Genomic DNA, 20,519 nt, shown 5'->3' with positions numbered 1-20,519 from the left:
TGGTGTTTTAGAGAGAGTGAGTGTATAGTGGAGTATAAGAGAGAGTGAAGGCTTGGTGGGGTATTAGAGAGAGTATGGGTCAGCCTGGTGGTGTTTTAGAGCGAGTGAGGGTCTGGTGGAGTATAAGAGAGAGTGATGGCTTGGTGGGGTATTAGAGAGAGTTTGGGTCAGCCTGGTGGTGTTTTAGAGCGAGTGAGTGTCTGGTGGAGTATAAGAGAGAGTGAGGGTCTGGTGGGGTATTAGAGAGAGTGTGGTCCAGTCTGGTGGTGTTTTAGAGAGATTGATGGTCTGATGAGGTATAAGAGAGAGTGAAGGCTTGGTTGGGTATTAGAGAGTATGGGTCAGCCTGGTGGTGTTTTAGAGAGAGTGAGTGTATAGTGGAGTATAAGAGAGAGTGAAGGCTTGGTGGGGTATTAGAGAGAGTATGGGTCAGCCTGTTGGTGTTTTAGAGCGTGTGAGTGTCTGGTGGAGTATAAGAGAGAGTGGGGACCTGGTGGGGCATTAGAGAGAGTATGGGTCAGCCTGATGGTGTTTTAGAGCGAGTGAGTGTCTGGTGGAGTATAAGAGAGAGTGAGGGTCTGGTGGGGTATTATAGAGAGTGTGGTCCAGTCTGGTGGTGTTTTAGAGCGAGTGAGTGTCTGGTGGAGTATAAAAGAGTGATGGTCTGGTGGGGTGTTAGAGAGAGTGTGGGCCACGGGCATAGATATTCGTGTTTGGTCAAACACAACTGTGGTTTCTAGTTCTCCTTCTCCTTCTCCTTCTTAAGACCACTTCTTTGCACTCCTCTAGCTCAAGAACCAAAGAAGCCTCGGGGCCCATACTTGGTACAATGATGGCCCATGACCCCTAGATACATCCTAGGGTACCCCGACCCCAAAGGTCAAAGGTCATGGGCTACAGGGGGCAATATGTGTAAAATTTCAAACAGCTCTAGCTCAAAAACTATAGCGCCCTCAGGGTTCATACTTGGTACAATGATGGCCTATGACCCTAGAAGTATGCTATGCTAGCCACAACCCCAGAGGTCAAAGGTCACAGGCTACAGGGGGCAATATGTGTAAATTTTAAAACCGCTTTAGCTGAAGAACTATAGCGCCTCAGCGTTCATACTTAGTACAATGATGACCCATGACCCTTAGATATTTTTTGCAGTAACATCGACCCCAGAGGTCAAAAGTCATGAGCTACAGGGAGCAATATGTGTAAAATTTCAAACATCTCCAGCTCAAGAACTACAGCGCCCTCAGGGTTCATACTTGGTACAATGATGGCCCATAACCGTAGATGTATTATGTGGTAGCCGCAACCCCAGAGGTCAAAGTTCAAAGGCTTTAGACTGCAAATTAGGTACGAACTATTAACACAGTGTAGCGCAATAGGCCGCATTTTGTTAGCTACCTGTATTTGCAATGATAACGGCCTGAATCGACGTCAAGGAAACTGATCACTTGACAAAAACTCCCTTAAAAGGGAATGAGTAGGCATTTTGATTTTGGTTCCTTGGACCACCTCAATAGGTTGTCATGATGGGACAAGGAGTGTGGTTGGTTAAGGGGTGGGGTATAAGAGAGAGTGTGGTCAAGTCTGGTGGTGTTTAAGAGAGATTGATGGTCTAATGGGGTATAAGAGAGAGTGAAGGCTTAGTAGGGTATAAGAGAGAGTGTGGGCCAGTCTGGTGGTGTTTTAGAGAGAGTGCGTGTATAGTGGAGTATAAGAGAGAGTTAAGGCTTGGTGGGGTATTAGAGAGAGTATGGGTCAGCCTGGTGGTGTTTTAGAGCGAGTGAGTGTCTGGTGGAGTATAGAGAGAGTGAGGGTCTGGTGGGGTATTAGAGAGAGTGTGGTCCAGTCTGGTGGTGTTTTAGAGAGATTGATGGTCTAATGGGGTATAAGAGAGAGTGAAGGCTTGGTAGGGTATAAGAGAGAGTGTGGAGCAGTCTGGGTGTGTTTTAGAGAGAGTGCGTGTATAGTGGAGTATAAGAGAGAGTTAAGGCTTGGTGGGGTATTAGAGAGAGTATGGGTCAGCCTGGTGGTGTTTTAGAGCGAGTGAGTGTCTGGTGGAGTAGAGAGACTGAGGGTCTGGTGGGGTATTAGAGAGAGTGTGGGCCAGTCTGGTGGTGTTTTAGAGCGAGTGAGTGTCTGGTGGAGTATAAATGAGCGTGAGGGTCTGGTGGGGTATTAGAGAGAGTGTGGTCCAGTCTGGTGGTGTTTTAGAGAGATTGATGTCTGATGGGATATAAGACAGAGTGAAGGCTTGGTAGGGTATAAGAGAGAGTATGGGCCAGTCTGGTGGTGTTTTAGAGAGAGTGAGTGTATAGTGGAGTATAAGAGAGGGAGTGAAGGCTTGGTGGGGTATTAGAGAGAGTATGGGTCAGCCTGGTGGTGTTTTAGAGCGAGTGAGTTTCTGGTGGAGTATAAGAGAGAGTGAGGGTCTGGTGGGGTATCAGAGAGTGTGGTCCAGTCTGATGGTGTTTTAGAGAGAGTTAGGGTCTGGTGGGGTATAAATGAGAGTGAAGGCTTGGTAGGGTATTAGAGAGAGTGTGAGCCAGTCTAGTGTTATGAGCATTACATGTATATCAAATGAAAGTTTAAAACAAGGGGTTTCACATGGTGCTCACCAAGTTTTCGTTTGTGAGTGTCTGGTGGAGTATAAGAGAGAGTGAGGGTCTGGTGGGGTATTAGAGCGAGTGTGGTCCAGTCTGGTGGTGTTTTAGAGAGATTGATGGTCTAATGGGGTATAAGAGAGAGTGAAGGCTTGGTAGGGTATAAGAGAGAGTGTGGAGCAGTCTGTGTGTGTTTTAGAGAGAGTGCGTGTATAGTGGAGTATAAGAGAGAGTTAAGGCTTGGTGGGGTATTAGAGAGAGTATGGGTCAGCCTGGTGGTGTTTTAGAGCGAGTGAGTGTCTGGTGGAGTAGAGAGACTGAGGGTCTGGTGGGGTATTAGAGAGAGTGTGGGCCAGTCTGGTGGTGTTTTAGAGCGAGTGAGTGTCTGGTGGAGTATAAATGAGCGTGAGGGTCTGGTGGGGTATTAGAGAGAGTGTGGTCCAGTCTGGTGGTGTTTTAGAGAGATTGATGTCTGATGGGATATAAGACAGAGTGAAGGCTTGGTAGGGTATAAGAGAGAGTATGGGCCAGTCTGGTGGTGTTTTAGAGAGAGTGAGTGTATAGTGGAGTATAAGAGAGGGAGTGAAGGCTTGGTGGGGTATTAGAGAGAGTATGGGTCAGCCTGGTGGTGTTTTAGAGCGAGTGAGTTTCTGGTGGAGTAAGAGAGAGTGAGGGTCTGGTGGGGTATCAGAGAGAGTGTGGTCCAGTCTGATGGTGTTTTAGAGAGAGTTAGGGTCTGGTGGGGTATAAATGAGAGTGAAGGCTTGGTAGGGTATTAGAGAGAGTGTGAGCCAGTCTAGTGTTATGAGCATTACATGTATATCAAATGAAAGTTTAAAACAAGGGGTTTCACATGGTGCTCACCAAGTTTTCGTTTGTGAATAGGGGAAGGGGGTTAGGTGTGGTCATCACGGGCATAGATATTCGTGTTTGGTCAAACACAACTGTGGTTTCTAGTTCTCCTTCTCCTTCTCAAGATCAGTCCTTTGCACCCCTCTAGCTCAGGAACTAAAGTAGCCCCTGGGCCCATACTTGGTACAATGATGGCCCATGACCCCTAGATACATCCTAGGGTACCACCGACCCCAAAGGTCAAAGGTCATGGGCTACAGGGGGCAATATGTGTAAAATTTCAAACAGCTCTAGCTCAACTACTATAGCGCCCTCAGGGTTCATACTTGGTACAATGATGGCCTATGACCCTAGAAGTATGCTATGCTAGCCGCAACCCCAGAGGTCAAAGTTCATTTGCTTTAAAAAGCAAAATAGGTACGACCAGTTAACACAGTGTATCATAATAGGTAGCATTTTGGTAGCTACCTGTATTTGCAATGATGAAGGCTTCAAATATTCGTCAAGACGTACAATGGGGGGTTAAGAGGTTAACCGCTTAAAGGGACACAATGTTTTGGGATTAAAGGGGTATTCTCCAGTCTGGTGGTGTTTCAGAGAGAGTGAGGGTCTGATGGAGTATAAGAGAGAGTGATGGCTTGGTGGGGTACTAGAGAGAGTTTGGGCCAGCCTGGTGGTGTTTTAGAGCGAGTGAGTGTCTGGTGGATTATAAGAGAGTGAGGGTCTGGTGAGGTATTAGAGAGAGTGTGCGCCAATCTGGGGGTGTTTTAGAGCTAGTGAGTGTCTGGTGGAGTATAAGAGAGAGTGATGGCTGGGTGGGGTATTAGAGAGAGTTGGGGTCAGCCTGGTGGTGTTTTAGAGCGCGTGAGTGTCTGGTGGAGTATAAGAGAGAGTGAAGGCTTGGTGGGGTATTAGAGAGAGTATGGGTCAGCCTGTTGGTGTTTTAGAGCGAGTGGGTGTCTGGTGGAGTATAAGAGAGAGTGGAGGCTTGGTGGGGTATTAGAGAGAGTATGGGTCAGCCTGTTGGTGTTTTAGAGCGAGTGAGTGTCTGGTGGAGTATAAGAGAGAGTGATGGCTTGGTGGGGTATTAGAGAGAGTTTGGGTCAGCCTGGTGGTGTTTTAGAGCGAGTGAGTGTCTGGTGGAGTAAGAGAGAGTGAGGGTCTGGTGGGGTATTAGAGAGAGTTTGGGTCAGCCTGGTGGTGTTTTAGAGCGAGTGAGTGTCTGGTGGAGTAAGAGAGAGAGGGTCTGGCGGGGTATTAGAGAGAATGTGGTCCAGTCTGGTGGTGTTTTAGAGAGATTGATGGTCTGATGAGGTATAAGAGAGAGTGAAGGCTTGGTAGGGTATTAGAGAGAGTATGGGTCAGCCTGGTGGTGTTTTAGAGAGAGTGAGTGTATAGTGGAGTATAAGAGAGAGTGAAGGCTTAGTGGGGTATTAGAGAGAGTATGGGTCAGCCTGTTGGTGTTTTAGAGCGTGTGAGTGTCTGGTGGAGTATAAGAGAGAGTGGGGGTCTGGTGGGGCATTAGAGAGAGTATGGGTCAGCCTGATGGTGTTTTAGAGCGAGTGAGTGTCTGGTGGAGTATAAGAGAGAGTGCGGGTCTGGTGGGGTATTAGAGAGAGTGTGGTCCAGTCTGGTGGTATTTTAGAGCGAGTGAGTGTCTGGTGGAGTATAAGAGAGTGATGGTCTGGTGGGGTGTTAGAGAGAGTGTGGGCCACGGGCATAGATATTCGTGTTTGGTCAAACACAACTGTGGTTTCTAGTTGCATATGTATTTGATCCATTGCATTCACGTTCACAAACCTCCTCTGACAGTGAATGGAATTTGTCCAGTGTGACGTCACAAGTTTCACTGTACCTGGAATGTATATATAATAGCTAGTATTTCAGGTTGATTTGACAATCGACTGTGATTGCAGAGTTGGTACATGTATGACTTTGTGTGAATGATAAATCTTTGAAAAAAAAAACATTAGGAGAGAGGATGTTACAACAATTAAATTAAGATTTGTACAATATGCTCCTCATCACCATATATATGGGGGGACAGGGCATTTTCAATTGCTTCACCACATCTCTGGAATATTCTGTCAACCCATATTAAACTAAGTACATCTTTAACTTTAAAAGTTCTTAACTTTGGAAGTTCTTTAAAAACTCATTTAATGAAAGAAGCATTTTACTGATGTGCATCACCATGTTTTGTTCACATATTGATTGTTGTTCATGTGTAGATTAAGTTGTAATGTAAATTAATTTTTATTATGTAGTATATGAGCGAGAGGAATATTGAGGCAATGCTAATATACATAATGTAAATCATGGTTTCAACTGACTCAATAGTATGTGCAGTGTGGTGAGAAGAACGTGTGAATGTTGGAACACATCATTTCTAAGATTGTAGCTATCTCTTCACATATTTGCTAAGTAACAATTGCAATCTGTTTCTGTTGTAGGTGTACTGGTTCACTGTTGAGTTTGGGGTGTGTCAGGAGCCATCTGGTATGAAAGCTTATGGAGCAGGGCTTCTGGGATCAGTTGGTGAAATACAGGTAAGAAACAGACATGTTTGATTCCCAGAGGTTTAATTGAAAGTGAGATTGATCGGGATCAACTACTTGATTTAATGTAGTTGTCATTGTAGACCCATGCGCAGTTTATGAAAAGTTGCAATTTTGACATCAGATTCCAACAAAGGATTACTTCAAATAAATTAGTAATTATGTGGGTGTTTACACTCTCGGTCAATTAGAAGTCTTCAGGGGAAATTTACAATATTAGTGTTTATTCAACAAACGGGCATGAAAACACAAATAAAATTAAGTCTAATTGAATATGACTTAATGCTTCTCCAAAACAACATTTGATACTTCTGCTGAATTGAATTTGTCATTAATAATGCTGCTCCTAAACAACATTTGATATAATTTAGTAGTGACTTTTCACAGTTGAATTGAATTTGACTAATAATGCTGCTACTTAACAACATTTGATATAATTTGGTAGTGACTTTTCACAGTTGAATTGAATTTGACTAATAATGCTGCTCCTAAACAACATTTGATATAATTTAGTAGTGACTTTTCACAGTTGAATTGAATTTGACTAATAATGCTGCTACTTAACAATATTTGATATAATTTGGTAGTGACTTTTCACAGTTGAATTGAATTTGACTAATAATGCTGCTACTTAACAACATTTGATATAATTTGGTAGTGACTTTTCACAGTTGAATTGAATTTGACTAATAATGCTGCTACTTTACAACATTTACTTGCAAAAATGACTATACTTGTTTATGAACTTGGCATTGAGTTTGACCAAATTTGAAAGCAAATAAGTCTAAATCTATAATTGAAGTTTAAAACTTTTGATTGATTTATACCTCAGCATTTTCATCAGCGAGAGTGAGACTGATCTGTATAAATCTTGTATCATCAGGTCATCTAAATCTAATTGTTGTTGTTTCCCAATGTGAACAAGAGTCATGCATATTGTAGTAATTTAAGTTAGCATCATAGTGATGGTCAACTGTCCTAGCTGTATGTAAAAAATAAGCAAATAGGCCTTTAGTTACTGCTTTTTATCTAGAATCTTGTCTTCTTTCTTGTTTTCCTTATTACAGTATTTCTTGACAGGGAAAGCAGAGACCAAGCCCTTTGACCCATATATTGCTCAGGATGCTCCCTACCCTGTGGATGGATTTCAGACTCTCTATTTTGTAGCTAGCAGCTTCCTAGATGCTCTACAGAAATTTAGGTAAAACCTCAGTTTCATCATTTTTTTTTTGCTGTCTTGCAATTCCTGTATCATTTTCATCATGTGAGGTTTATGAATAATGTAAGTATCCTATAAGAGTCTCAATTTGCGATTGATAGTATACAAATATTAACTGTCTATGAGTGTGATGGTTGAAATATAATCACGAGGTGGAATGGAACAATACATATTTCGACCATTACACAAATTTAAGACAGTTAATATTTGTTTTATATCACTCATGCATAAATTCTATTACTAAAATACTATTTAAGGTAGGAAATACATTTTTCATCAACATAACACCATGTTTTATGATGATATACTTCACATTTTGGGGTCCACCCCATAACTAAATTGGCGAAGTCCAAGAGTCAGCGACGGCTTGGCATAGGCGCACTCACGGCAGAGCACTATGATGGTAAAGACTATCACACGGAGAGGGTGATAGTAAAAATGATAAATGGTAATCAACCAATGAACTGTCTAGAATTTATGTATGAGTGATATAACATGTTTTAGCCCCAACTTATGTGAGATACTTTCGTATAAATGTAAAGAACGTCGTATAAATGTAAATTTTCTAGTATGAATCAATTCTAATTTTTAACTAATTTCATCCGTGTTATTGTACACAGTCGTTTACCACTTTAATTAGGGTGCCCTCAATTTAAGGCTTAATGATTTAATTAGGGGTTCATTCATAGGATTGAGGGCATGATCACTGTTTATGCCCGAGGCGTGATCATGCCCGAAATCCTATGAATGAACCCCGTTCATACATACCAACATTCTTAGCAATTCAATACAGATGAAAATAATAAGGGTTTACAAGTTTAAATAACATTTCCATACCGTTTTCCTTCATAAATTGGAAGAAAATGAGCAGGCCTACTTGCAGGAAGCAGTTCGGCTCATGAGGTCAACGGCCGGGAGTCAACGCGTGATACGCGTCATCTTTTTCGCTCCGCGTGAGATGGGCGCGGTGACATGCGCGTGTACGCAACACTAGCAAATCATGGATCATGTTAATTGTGTTCCAACGCCGCGTGACGCAGCTTGTTTATGCCCTGCGTACTGGTCATAAACGGTATTTATGACCAGCAAAAAAGGGCGCAAATCCAATCAGAAACGTCGTTATATCGTGAGTATGTATGAATGTAAGTTTAGGTATTACAAAGTTAATTTTTGATCGAGCCCCATCAAACTAGACAGGCTTAAACATGGTAAGCAGAAACTTTCTCCCATTGATGAATCACTGCCAGCGAATGAACCACAAAATACTCACTGGTAGCCCACACTTACATAAAATCACTAAGCTTTAAATTGAGAGTGCCCTAGATAAAAGTAGTCATAATAAATGGCTGTGTGTAGGGTTACTCAAGGTTTTATTCTGGGACCTCTTATTTGTTTTTTTATATTTTTAATAGTTTGTACACATATAATTGAATATTTTACTTCTTGATATTAACAGGGCATTTGCAGCCAAGATACCCAGACCGTTTTGTGTCCGATACAATCCATATAATTGCAGTATTGAAGTACTGGACAGCAAAGAGAAGTTGCAGCAATACACAAGCAATCTTAAAGGTAATAGTTGTACATGCTTCCCTTCAACACATAATTGTTTGGGGGTATTGTTTAAAGTATGTCTCCAGCAATCACAACATTATGCCTTATATGTCTTATAAGTGAAAAAAATAATTATCAAGCACGAATGACATGGTTTGATTTAAAACAAACTCATATTGACCATAAAAATGAATAAAAACAGCCAGCTCTCAACACGCGATATTCAAAATTCCCGTGCCAAAATTATCTAGTGCAATGACGTCATGGTTATTTGTGCTCAATTGTTGTCAGCCTTCATTGTATTTATGGGACATCATTGCACTGGACAATATCAGCGCCCGGCAATTTTGAATAACGCTTGCATGTTGAGAGACAGCTGTATTAATTCGGTTTTATGGTCAATATGAGTTTGTTTCAAATCAAACCATGTGATTCGTGCTTGATAATTCATTTTCTAACATATAAGTCTTAATGTTGTCATTGCCGGAGACATCCTTTAAGGGAAATGAGGGTGAGGTACCCGAGCGGTTAAGGCATTGCACTTTTGACCAGGAGAATATGATGTGTGTGAGTTAGGAGCCTTGGGAATGCCTTAGGTGAGAATTTCCTTCTCCCAAAATATTTTTCGAGCAAAACAAGGACGGGTTCTCTGGTTTTTAATGGTTTTATCTTTATTTTCTCATTTTTTTCTTCATCTTCAGGTGAACTGAACATACTAATGGATGCAGTGAATAAACTCAAATAAGTCTGAATACAGAAGAATTGTAGTTAGCAGAAAGTACCAAAGGGAAGTCCTGAATGTACATTATAACATCACTGTAGCTTTCTTATGACAAGTCATCTATAGAAACACCAATATAAAATTAGGAAGCGCCATTCAGCTGCAACGGCGCTTCCCATTTCTCATTTATTCCGATAACGACAAGAGACTGGAATTCACTACCTCAACACACCACCAGCATCAACGACAGCAACCTCTTCAAGCAAGCAATAACCAACCTCTACCTCAAATAATTTCATCTCATCATAGCGCACCACCAACCTATCCGCGTTACCCCTCCACCAAGGGGAGTTGGATAGAAAGCGTACAAGACAAGACAAGACAATGAGTTATTGAAATTGGACAAATTAATGACTTTTGGGCATTAGAAACAAGCACACAAATCACTCCAGCAGTATTAAAATATAAATTGTATATATATTGTAGTTGAGAAATTTGACATGACATTTTTAATAAGATGTAGAGCACAGTATAGATATTTTCTTACTGTGCAAAAGAAGTGTTAAGGCAATCTGGTTGTATAGAATTGATTTATGTATATTAATTAGTTATCATGATTGCCCTAACCTTTTTTGTTCCAATCAGACCAAATAATGAATTTGAGATTATAGGTTTAAATAAAGAGCAAAGGATAATACAAAACATAATGTGACATGATCAAGGGGAATGAGTCGCATGTCGACCCTGGTCGAAAATAACTTTTACATATTCATGTTAATACGACTTGTTTTTGCGAAGTTACGCCAATTTATCAATTGCAGAAAACAATATAAAACTAAAGAATTTGAACACTTTCTTTGCCAATATCTCAAAATCAATATTAGCAACATCCGACTCATTTCCCTTGATCGTGTCACAAATGAAAAAAATGAACATATAAAATGTTCATAACTTTGCAACCAAGGATGCCAGGTACTGAGCTAGAAAATGGTAACCGTATTTCGTCAAATAAACGCCCCCGGGGGCGTTACATTTTCCCAAGGGGGGAGGCGTTTATTAGAGGTCATTTTTAGCACAACAATTCCTGTTAAAATCATTAGGTAATATCGACCATGTGAGCTTACTACACAAGATAGCATGGAAATATCAGAATTTTTGAAACATCTTGGTTGAAAAAAGTGGTGGGGGGGGCGTTTATTTGAGGGGGGCGACTATTTGACGAAATACGGTAACTGTTTTTGTACAAATTTCTGCTTTAGTCTAAGTGGATCAGACCATGTCATTTATGATAATGTATAATATTCTTTGTATAATTGAACGAGCAAAATCAGGTGATATTCCATTTTTGTCATTCAGTAGACAAACATTTTAATTTCAAAATGAAGACAGCCATTGAAAACACCAGATATCAATTTCACAGAGGGCGAGATGGCCGAGTGGTTAAGGCGTTGCGCTGCCGGCCGGGAGATACGATCGACGAGGGTTCAAGCCTTGGGCTTGCCTTAGGTGAAAATTCTCTTCCCTCCCAAAAAGTTCCTATATGGTCAGAAATCCTTCAATTCAGTTAAGTTATTAATTTCAGAATTTAATTGAAGAATTTCTTCTCGCCCCCATACACTGCTTATCACGTGCAGATATAGGTAGTGTATGTGCTTCGTCCGTGATTTGGAAGTCACGTAAAGCCGTTGGTCCCGTGTACAGGAAGAGTCAAACCCTGTGCACGTTAAGTGTCAGAGCTATTCGAAAAGAGAAGGGGACCATCCCGGTTCTGATATCTGCAATCAATCCTAGGTTCCAGGATCGTGCATAGGTAAAAAACTATACACGTTAAGCCCGTGCGACAATACTCAATTTGAGGTATGCACGTATATAGGAAGAAGAAGTAAGAGTGGTGTAATACAGCAACACAGTATTCATATGAAAATGCAAACATGAAATTATAACTTTATTTATGTACATCATACAATTGAATACCTGAGTGAAAGAATGGCCCAACTCCATCAAAACTGTTTTTGAGATATTAAGAAAAAAACTTAATATTTGGAAATGTTTTACAGACAGAATGTTTTCATCTTCAGGGGACCTTTAATACATGGACATACAGTATTACATACATTCTAATTCATGTATGATGTTTCCATGGCAACGGTACAGGTTTTAATACGAGCTGGAGTTGAGCCCATCTTCCACTAATATGCTGCAAGTGCCATGCAGTTCCGTAAGCAGATGTGTTATAAATAGCTACAGAAATTTGGAAATTATCCATTATTTGCACAAGTAGAAGCATGAAGCTGCATGTACTATTGTTAGAAGTTTATTGTAGTGAAAAGCAGATTTCATGGATGAACAAAGTTCCTCTTTAACCCAATATTTGTGGAAGAAGAGCCCAACTCCATGGAGTTGGGCCTTTCTTCCATGAAAACTATGATTAAGTATACATGGAAGACTATTTATAGAGAGTGGATTTTGGCTCATCTTTCATACACAAGGAAGAACAGTCTGCTGGCAATAAAATGCTGGGTCTAACTCATTTTTTGTAAAAAATTGGAGTTGGGCCCTTCTTCCACTTAGGTATTCAATTACATCTAAATATTTTTTGACTTATATGTCTGTAAATGGAAGAGGCGAAAAGAGATTGTAAAAAAAGTAGCCTTGTTAATGCTGGGTCTAACTCATTTTTGTAAAAAATTGGAGTTGGGGCCCCTCTTCCACTCAGGTATTCAATTACATCTAAATATTATTTGACTTCTGTGTCTGTGAATGGAAGAGGCGAAAAGAGATTGTAAAAAAATTAGCCTTGTTAAGGCCATCTTAATTAAATCCTGTGTCTCAAAGCTGCCGCGCATGTTAGTAAAATCGTGCGCGTAGTCCTCTTTGAAAATCAAGAAATGCATTTTTTTATTTTTTTTTTTTTTAACAAAAAGGCGAAAATAAGACTCAAAATTTGTATTTGATTTCAAGTTTTCAATTTTTTCATAAATTTTGGACACAAAAATAATAAAAGAGAAGAATAATAGTTTATAGCTGTGACTTTTTTGTCTGCTATTCCAACATTTACAACATTGGATATTATTTGCCCAAAATGCTTGTCAGAAATCCTGTACTGACACATAAATTTTTTTTTTTAAATACAGTAAAAAACACTGCATTCCACATTAGATTTTGAATTTCTCACAAGCTTTCAGACACAGGATTTAATTAAGATGGCCTAATCAGATTCTGTATTTTACTTACCGTTTTTGTAAATAAACTATATTTTATCAGAAATTTAATTAGGCTGAAATCATACCTGGCTGAAAGATATCAACAGAATGCTTATATATTTTGCTACAAATTTTGACATTTCATTCTTATTATATATTAATAAATCATTTTTAAAGTTTATTTAGTTATATAGTTTATTTAGATTATAAGCAATTATTAGAAAGCAGTTATTTAGAATTTAAGAACTGGCATCACAAGATGTCATGGTTGGGGATAGGTTGAGAGGTGGGGGATAAAACAGAGCAATCAAAATGATTGGAATATCTTATGATGTGAGGTCCAAAGCCCTGTTGGGGTCCAGGGAACAGAGCTCCCAGAAGCTTTATGGTTTTAGCTTTCTTAAATGGACATACAAGGACATTATTTATCATGCCAATTTCTGCACGGAGTGAAGCAAAATAAATGATAAAAAGATTATTTTTAGATCTGTTTTAGTATACCCTAACTGACTAAATGAAGTTGGATATGTGATGGCGCTCTTCGCCTGTCAAGATCTTTTGTGCCAATTTTTAAATTGTAGGGAACATGCCACATTGATACAGACTCACTGTGCACCACAAGCATAACAAATGCAAAGGCAACAATGTGCCTTTAGTCTGTATACCTTCCTCGAGTCAGTAAAGTAAAATCAAATTTTGAGATTTTCAAAAAAATTGTTAATTTTTGCAGGAATCTATTATGCTAGTTGGATTCATTGTATTACTTCCTTTCTGGAAATGTATATTTTTATATACTTCTCATCATTACATTTAGAGATGCGATAAAAAACAATATCTAAATTACTGACTCGAGAAAGGTATACAGACTATAGCAAGTATTGATGAGTCCCAGGGATACTCAAGTTTGGTTTGGTTAGGGATGTGCCTCCATGAATCTGAATGGGAACCCATATTTCAAGGAATTTTGACCCATTGGCCTATTCCAGTTAAAATCCATACTACCCCTGTGGAAGATTTTGGAAATATCTTCCACAGGGGGAGTATGAATTTTTAATGGAAAGAACACACTAGCCAGCTCCATTTGAATTTCATACACCCTCTGAGAAAGATTCAACCTGAATCATCCACAGAGGGAGGGTGAGTTTCAAATGGAGCTGTCTAATGTGCTAATTCCATTTGAAATTCATACTCCCCTTGTTGCAGATATTTCCAAAATCTTCCACAGGGGGAATGTGGATTTTCAATGGAATAACCCATTGTTATATCCAAGTCCCAGATTTGTGTCCAGATGTAAAACAATTTTGCAACAATTTTACAAAATGTCAACAACAAAAATTCCCTAAGCGTATATAGGTTCTTCCCAAGTATAGCATTAAAGCCTTAATGTACAATCTTTTTTCAGAATATACCTTTATTTTTCAAAACTGATTTTTTGGCATATTTGTAATACTTACACATGTTCCAACAGAAATCTATGAGCAAACTGTCAAATTCGCCCTATTTGTAGTAAAACGGGATGATTTTCTGTTGGTCTGACATATTATCATAATTTTAAGATTATAATAATATGTCGGAACGACTCACAAGGAGACTAACTCTGAGGCCACACTTGCCGTCCTAATCCAATTAGTGCGAGATATTTCGAGTGATAGAGGTGAAGTTTATGATGTTGTTTCTTTGCAAATTCCCAATGTTTTCAAGCGTCCAAATGTATTGGGAACTTTCCTAATGATTGCATATTATCATTTTCGAAGACACAAATGAAAAATCTACAAATTTAAAAAGATCGTACATTAAGGCTTTAAGCAGCTAGTGTACTAGTGACTGTGTATAATAAAACACCTGGTTTTTCACATTCAATTTTTTCTGGTTGTTTCTGACCAAATTTTTAATGAATGTTCAAATTTTTCATGAATATTCAAAGTGAATAATTAAATTTTATATGAATTTTTAACTTATGAATATTCAAAATGTTATATGAATATTTAAATTTTGTATGAATATTTTCAGAGATACATGCTGCTATAAACCCTAATCTTTTCAGAGATACATGCTGCTATAAACCCTAATCTTGACCCTAAATCCTAACATCAATATGCTTAGCATTAAGATATAGGATTAAGCTAAAAGTTAGATTAGGGTAGGGATTAGGATTATGGTTAGAGTTAGGGATTTCAATTGGTCAGTGCACAGACACAAAATCGACCAGACAAAGTCTCGGCCTATTGTAATTGTAATGCCATCCTTGTGTCAATTTATTTTATATCACATCATCTTTGAGTGTGTGAGGATGAGTGGCAGGGAGGATGGGAGTACATATTGTGATAGAAGCAGTGACCCTTTTCTAAAATAATTAGTAAAAAGCAGTTAATTTTAATTTTTAAATAAATGAACAAAAATGGACCTGATTTGTTCAAAAATTAAAGCCTACAATCATTCAAATCTTGTTTGTTTACAATGACTTCTGAATTTATATGTGTTCAGTAATATATCATCATCATCAGTCGGCTGCGGAGCTAATGCGATCTTGGACAAGCGAAACAATTTTGTTTGGATGCAGCATCCCTTCAGTATCTCCCAGGAGGTGCTGGACATACTGTAAGTACAGTGTGCGCGGCCGTCCCGGTTTCCTCTTCCCATGTGGTGGAATATAAAGCGCATATTCTTTCACAGGCTCGCCATCTTTAAGACGCAGTATATGGCCGAGAAATTTGAGTTGATGAATCTTGACTCTGGCAACCGGTGGAGTGGTGTTGGTCAGGTTGTAGATGGTTTCATTTGGAATCCGAGATCCACACGCTTGATGTTTAACATGACTCTGTAGCAAGATGTTGCAAATGCATTGATCTTGTTTTCCATGTCCTTGGTAATTACCCATGACTCGCACCCGTACAGAAAGACAGTAACACACATTGTCTGAAACGGCTTGATTTTTGTTTCGATTGGCAGGGACGGGCTTCTCCAAAGGCGCTCCAGTTTCCAGAAAGCTGCCCAGGCTAGTGCTTTTCTTCTTTTTAGGTCTCCAACACTAGAGCCCATCTTGGAACCCAAAATTTGAAAAATTAGAAAATTAAGTAATCTGGTGTGACTACAGAGTGTCTCAAAATCTCTCTACCATTTTGAACCATATTATCTTTCACAAGGATTGACCAAGGGGAAATCAAAATACATATTGAAAAGAACAGCTTCATACAATTATTTGGATGCCAAACATGATTTATTTCGACATACAAGACCAGTCAAAAATGCACCTCAAATGCAGCATATCAATAATTATACTGGATATCATTTACAGTATAGCAATGGGTATAAATAGCACTTTCTCCGCTTGCCCTGGTCATACTGAGGATGCAGCACCAACTAAGATCAAATTTGACATTTAATCCTTGGAATTTTCAGGTTTAAACCGGATTGAATTCAGGCTTTTTTGTTGTTCAAATTTCCACACTTCCTTTAAGGGGGTACTACACCCCTGCCCAATTTTGTGCCTATTTTTGCATTTTTCTCAAAAATTATAGAGCATTGGGGACAAGTAAGATATGTATATTATAGGGGCAAGGACTACAACTGCTACACTGGAAATTTTATTTCAGCACAGACAACAGTTGTGGAGTTACAGTCAAAAATGAGGAAAACCAATATTTGATCAATAAATCAATAACTACTTACCTTGAGTTGCTGAATTTTCAGTGCAGTAGTTGTAGTCCTTGCCCCTATAATATACATATCTTACTTGTCACCAATGCGCTATAATTTTTGAGAAAAACGCAAAAATAAGCAAAAATGGCTAGAAGTAGTAATACCTATAAATTTCAGCCCATTTTGGCCTTTTTAACCCGATTTCACGTATTTCTTCAGCTTTTTTTTTTTCAAACATTGCAGTTTTTTTTTATCATTCTCATACCTGGCCTAGACTTTGGAGTGCTTTGAATGGAAACAGCTGATTGTTTTCCTTTGGCTTGCTTTCTGGAGTTCGAGCCAAAACTATGTAGCCAACAATATTTGGTATAGTTCAAGACCATAAAAATATTTTCATATGTACTGAGAAGCACAATTATGTAAAGTGCTCTTTTTTTAATTGTTTTACGATCTTCTATATACTTCAGCAATATGATGTTCTGTGGTTTTAAACAAAATTACCTATTTTACACGAAATAAAATGGGAAACCTCCAACTTCACCAAAATTCGTGGCGCACATCATCTGATATTTACGGGTGCACGTTATAGCGACCTCATACGGACATGCTGTGGATGATAGTTTTGGATAGGAAATGAAAAACAAAATTAAAATGATTAATAATGGACTTCTACCTGGAAACATTCTAGTTTCAGTTCAAATATCGTCTTTACGACCCATATTTCGTAAATAAATATAATTATCTCTCAAGGGACAATTTCTTTGAAAAAAAAAATAGAATAGGCCTACTTGTAAAAAACAAGTAAAGATCTCATATTCAGTTCAAACGTTATATAGGCTATTCCAGAAAAGCTTGGAAATGCAATTAAAATTAATTAATGAAAAATCACAGAAATGTCGCAATGAGCCTCTCAAATTGGGGATTTCGCATTTTGAACTACTTTTTGCTGGATTGTTTCGCCTTTGGACACTTTTAAAAGCCTGGGTTTCCAACATTCACGACCGGACAAAAGTCCGGATATCCGAACTCCTCTATAGGGGTGTGCATCTATTTTCTGGAAAAGCCCAATAATGACGGTAATCAAAATGATAAGAAAACTAACAAATGTTCAAACCACACAAAACCACACTATAAGCAAGTGAACACTTTTTTGTTGTCCCCCCAAGGACCCCAACCTCCTTTCATTCCCAATATTTTCTCCAACACTTTCTTCCTTTGCAAAGAGGCAGAAAATAAGAGCTAATAAGGAAGAATGAAAGGAACGAGATAAAGATAAAGATAGAAAAGGGAAAGAAAGTAATGAAACTCAACAAAGAAAAAAAGAATTTGATGTAAAAAAGAAATTCAACCAAAGAATAGAAAAAAAAGAAACAACCAAACTGAGATTACGGGTGAAAGCATGTAGAAAGTCAATAAAAATGTGCAGAATGGGTACAAGGGGAAAAATAAAGATAAAACAGGATGAAAGGGAAAGAATGAAAACTAAGGATGAAAGTGAAGGAAATGAAAGAGAAAATGACACAGGAATAAGTGATATAAACGTATAAAGTATAGTACATTCGTAGGCCTATAGGGACAAGAAATACAACGTAGATGGGACAAAGAGTAAGAAAACAGCATAGCAAGAATTGCATGCTGAGTGATGAAAGTAAACATTACTCGTTGACTGCCGATAAAACGCCCAATAAAGACTTAGTCACCGGACCGCGCCGGCCAGTTAAAGTACATGCCCTATCACACCACTCCACACCATACATAAATTCTCCCAGTCACATTTCCCAAATATGAAATTAAAAAAGTCAAATTTTAATTTACTTCTTTTAAAGTTTGGCAGAGGCGGGGTTCGAACTCACGGCGCAACGCTTAGTACTCTATGAGCCTAGCGCCTTAGACCACTCGACCACTTGTCTTGTTGTTATTCACTTGAAACTTATTTAAAAATATGATCGCTACCACGTGACAAGCAAAGACAGAAAACGTATTATATTTTGGAATTGTATCATTAATGTGTATTATAATAGAGCTACCATTATTTATATTGTTGAATTCTCAAGCGCATCATTTCGAATTGGGTTTTATTCCTAAAGCCCGATACTGACTCCACCTGTACATTTTAATTTCATCGCGTGATGCTGAGATGTTTGAAAAGCATCGCAGCATCGCATACCGCTGCGAAGTGGAGTCAGGATCGGGCTTAATTCGAACCACCAGCATCCATGGTTCGATGTAGAGAGTCTGTCCTATTCAGAGGAAATATTGCAATTACACACCTTATTGCCTTTTAACAATAACCAATGACACTAGCACGTAATTCCAGTCAAGCACCAATCTTTAATCCTATTGTTGAAGAGCATAATAAGCTTATACTTATGTATAGCATTCGTAAAAAAGCTTAAGTCTTTGTTTGCTTTGGTTAAGTCCTGTTCAAGTGGTGGATTAACCAACAATTAACAATGAGAGTACATTCCTGAACCTCGTTCAGTTGGCGATGATTTGAAGTGACCGCCAATTATGACCATTTGATATTTAATAGGGGCCTACCAGCAATGTGGAAAAAAAGAAATAATGTAGTGCCAAAATAATGTACCCTTTTAAGGAAGGAGCAACGTTTAACAAGTTACAACTCCGCTTCTGCAGTACGAATGTCAGCGGCGAATGTCACGTTATTATTTCCTAGTCTTGAAAAAAAATTGCAGGCAGAGGTGGGAATCGATCTCGGTACCTCCCGGTTAAAAAGCACTGTGCAAAACCACTAAGCCAACTAAATATCTGTCGTGAGATGCTTGACATTAATCTTTGATATTGCTGAATGGAACAAATCGCGGAATTAAATCAGTAATAAAAGAAGTAGATTCTTATTTAGCGGCCAAATTGGATAAAAGGGGAAATATTTGTCCCTGCTCTAAAGAAAATATAGGTTAGAAAATTATCAAATAAATTTAAATTAAAAATTGAGACTTTATATTTATTTATTTCACAAGGCGGCATTTTCACAGACAAACACTGTATACGCTAAAAACTCGACCCTCATTACTAGATGATGGCATAGCTCAGTGTTAGAGCATCAGACTGGTAATGTCAATATCGTTGGTTCGAATCCGCCTGCCAGCAATGGTTATTATGATTTTAATGCTACGCTACAATTTGTTCAATTTTTTTTCATTTATTTATTTATTCATTCATTCATTCATTCATTCATTCATTCATTCATTCATTCATTCATTCATTCATTCATTCATTCATTCATTCATTCATTCATTCATTCATTCATTTATTCATTCATTTATTTATTTATTTAAATAATTTGATATATTTGAAAGGGGTATTTGAGCAATTTGACATTTTTACCCCCGTATAATCCTATGGGGTCATTTTGAACCCACCCCCTCCCAAATTGCCAAAACCTATGAGTTTAAATCATACATAATGATCAGTAGGCCTACGTCAATCATGAGTGAACACCGGTTGGTCACTGCATTTATTTGGGAATGGGTAGGCACTGCAGCTTGATTCACCATCCACAACATGATAATGTGTGCACATGCTACATTATATACACTTGTAGGCCTATGTTGTTGTTGGTGTATAAGTAATGGGCCTTGCAATTGAAATGCCTCAAGCTTTTAATCCGATATGCAGATTAGCTATTTGTTTTCATGAATTGGAAGACATTCTTTGATGTATTACTGAGCTCAATGATCTGAAATTACTGGAGTGTGAGGTCAGCATAGTATTTTATTAACAGAAAGTATAGATGCCCTGCATGAAATTATCGATTGGCTCCAAACAAAGGATTTGAGCCGGTGTCCTTTACCGTAGTTATGGCGGAGTGCAGTCCATTCAATCAAATGTTGTCATCAACCTATTTGATTGCAATCATGCTTTTGTTGAATGCATTTGAGTAGTCCGCCATATTTACGGGATGATATGTCACATGCAAGGCCTCTATTCTCCAAATTCATTTCCTAATGTATGTGAGAATGATACAATAATGACATGATGAACATAGTCATTGATGCATCAGTTTTAAAATAGACTAGGCGGTTACCATATTTGGCGGTTCTCGGCTGGGCCCGATTACCAGGCTGATGGTTTGACAGTTTTTACTAATTTGACCTCAGATGACCCCTGGCGACCCCAAAATGACCTTCCAAAAATTTGGCTCTAAATGTT

The 20,519-nt window shown here is 38.6% G+C and overlaps 1 protein-coding gene across 1 annotated transcript in view; it reads left to right on the top strand.

The window, feature by feature from the left end:
* LOC140137695 (phenylalanine-4-hydroxylase-like) overlaps window positions 1-14,422 on the top strand; it is a 94,183-nt gene extending 79,761 nt beyond the window's left edge. Inside the window, exons 11-14 of the mRNA XM_072159450.1 lie at window positions 5,906-6,001; window positions 7,078-7,211; window positions 8,686-8,801; window positions 9,485-14,422. Of these exons, the coding sequence (XP_072015551.1) occupies window positions 5,906-6,001; window positions 7,078-7,211; window positions 8,686-8,801; window positions 9,485-9,528 (390 nt within the window). The 3' untranslated portion in view covers window positions 9,529-14,422. The remainder of the gene's footprint in view (window positions 1-5,905; window positions 6,002-7,077; window positions 7,212-8,685; window positions 8,802-9,484) is intronic.
* The last annotated feature ends 6,097 nt before the right edge of the window (window positions 14,423-20,519 follow it).

The sequence above is a fragment of the Amphiura filiformis genome, chromosome 17 (genome assembly GCF_039555335.1).
Source record: "Amphiura filiformis chromosome 17, Afil_fr2py, whole genome shotgun sequence".
Taxonomy (NCBI): domain Eukaryota; kingdom Metazoa; phylum Echinodermata; class Ophiuroidea; order Amphilepidida; family Amphiuridae; genus Amphiura; species Amphiura filiformis.
Note: the sequence above shows the minus strand (reverse complement) of the source record. Positions and strands in the feature narration are given on the sequence as shown.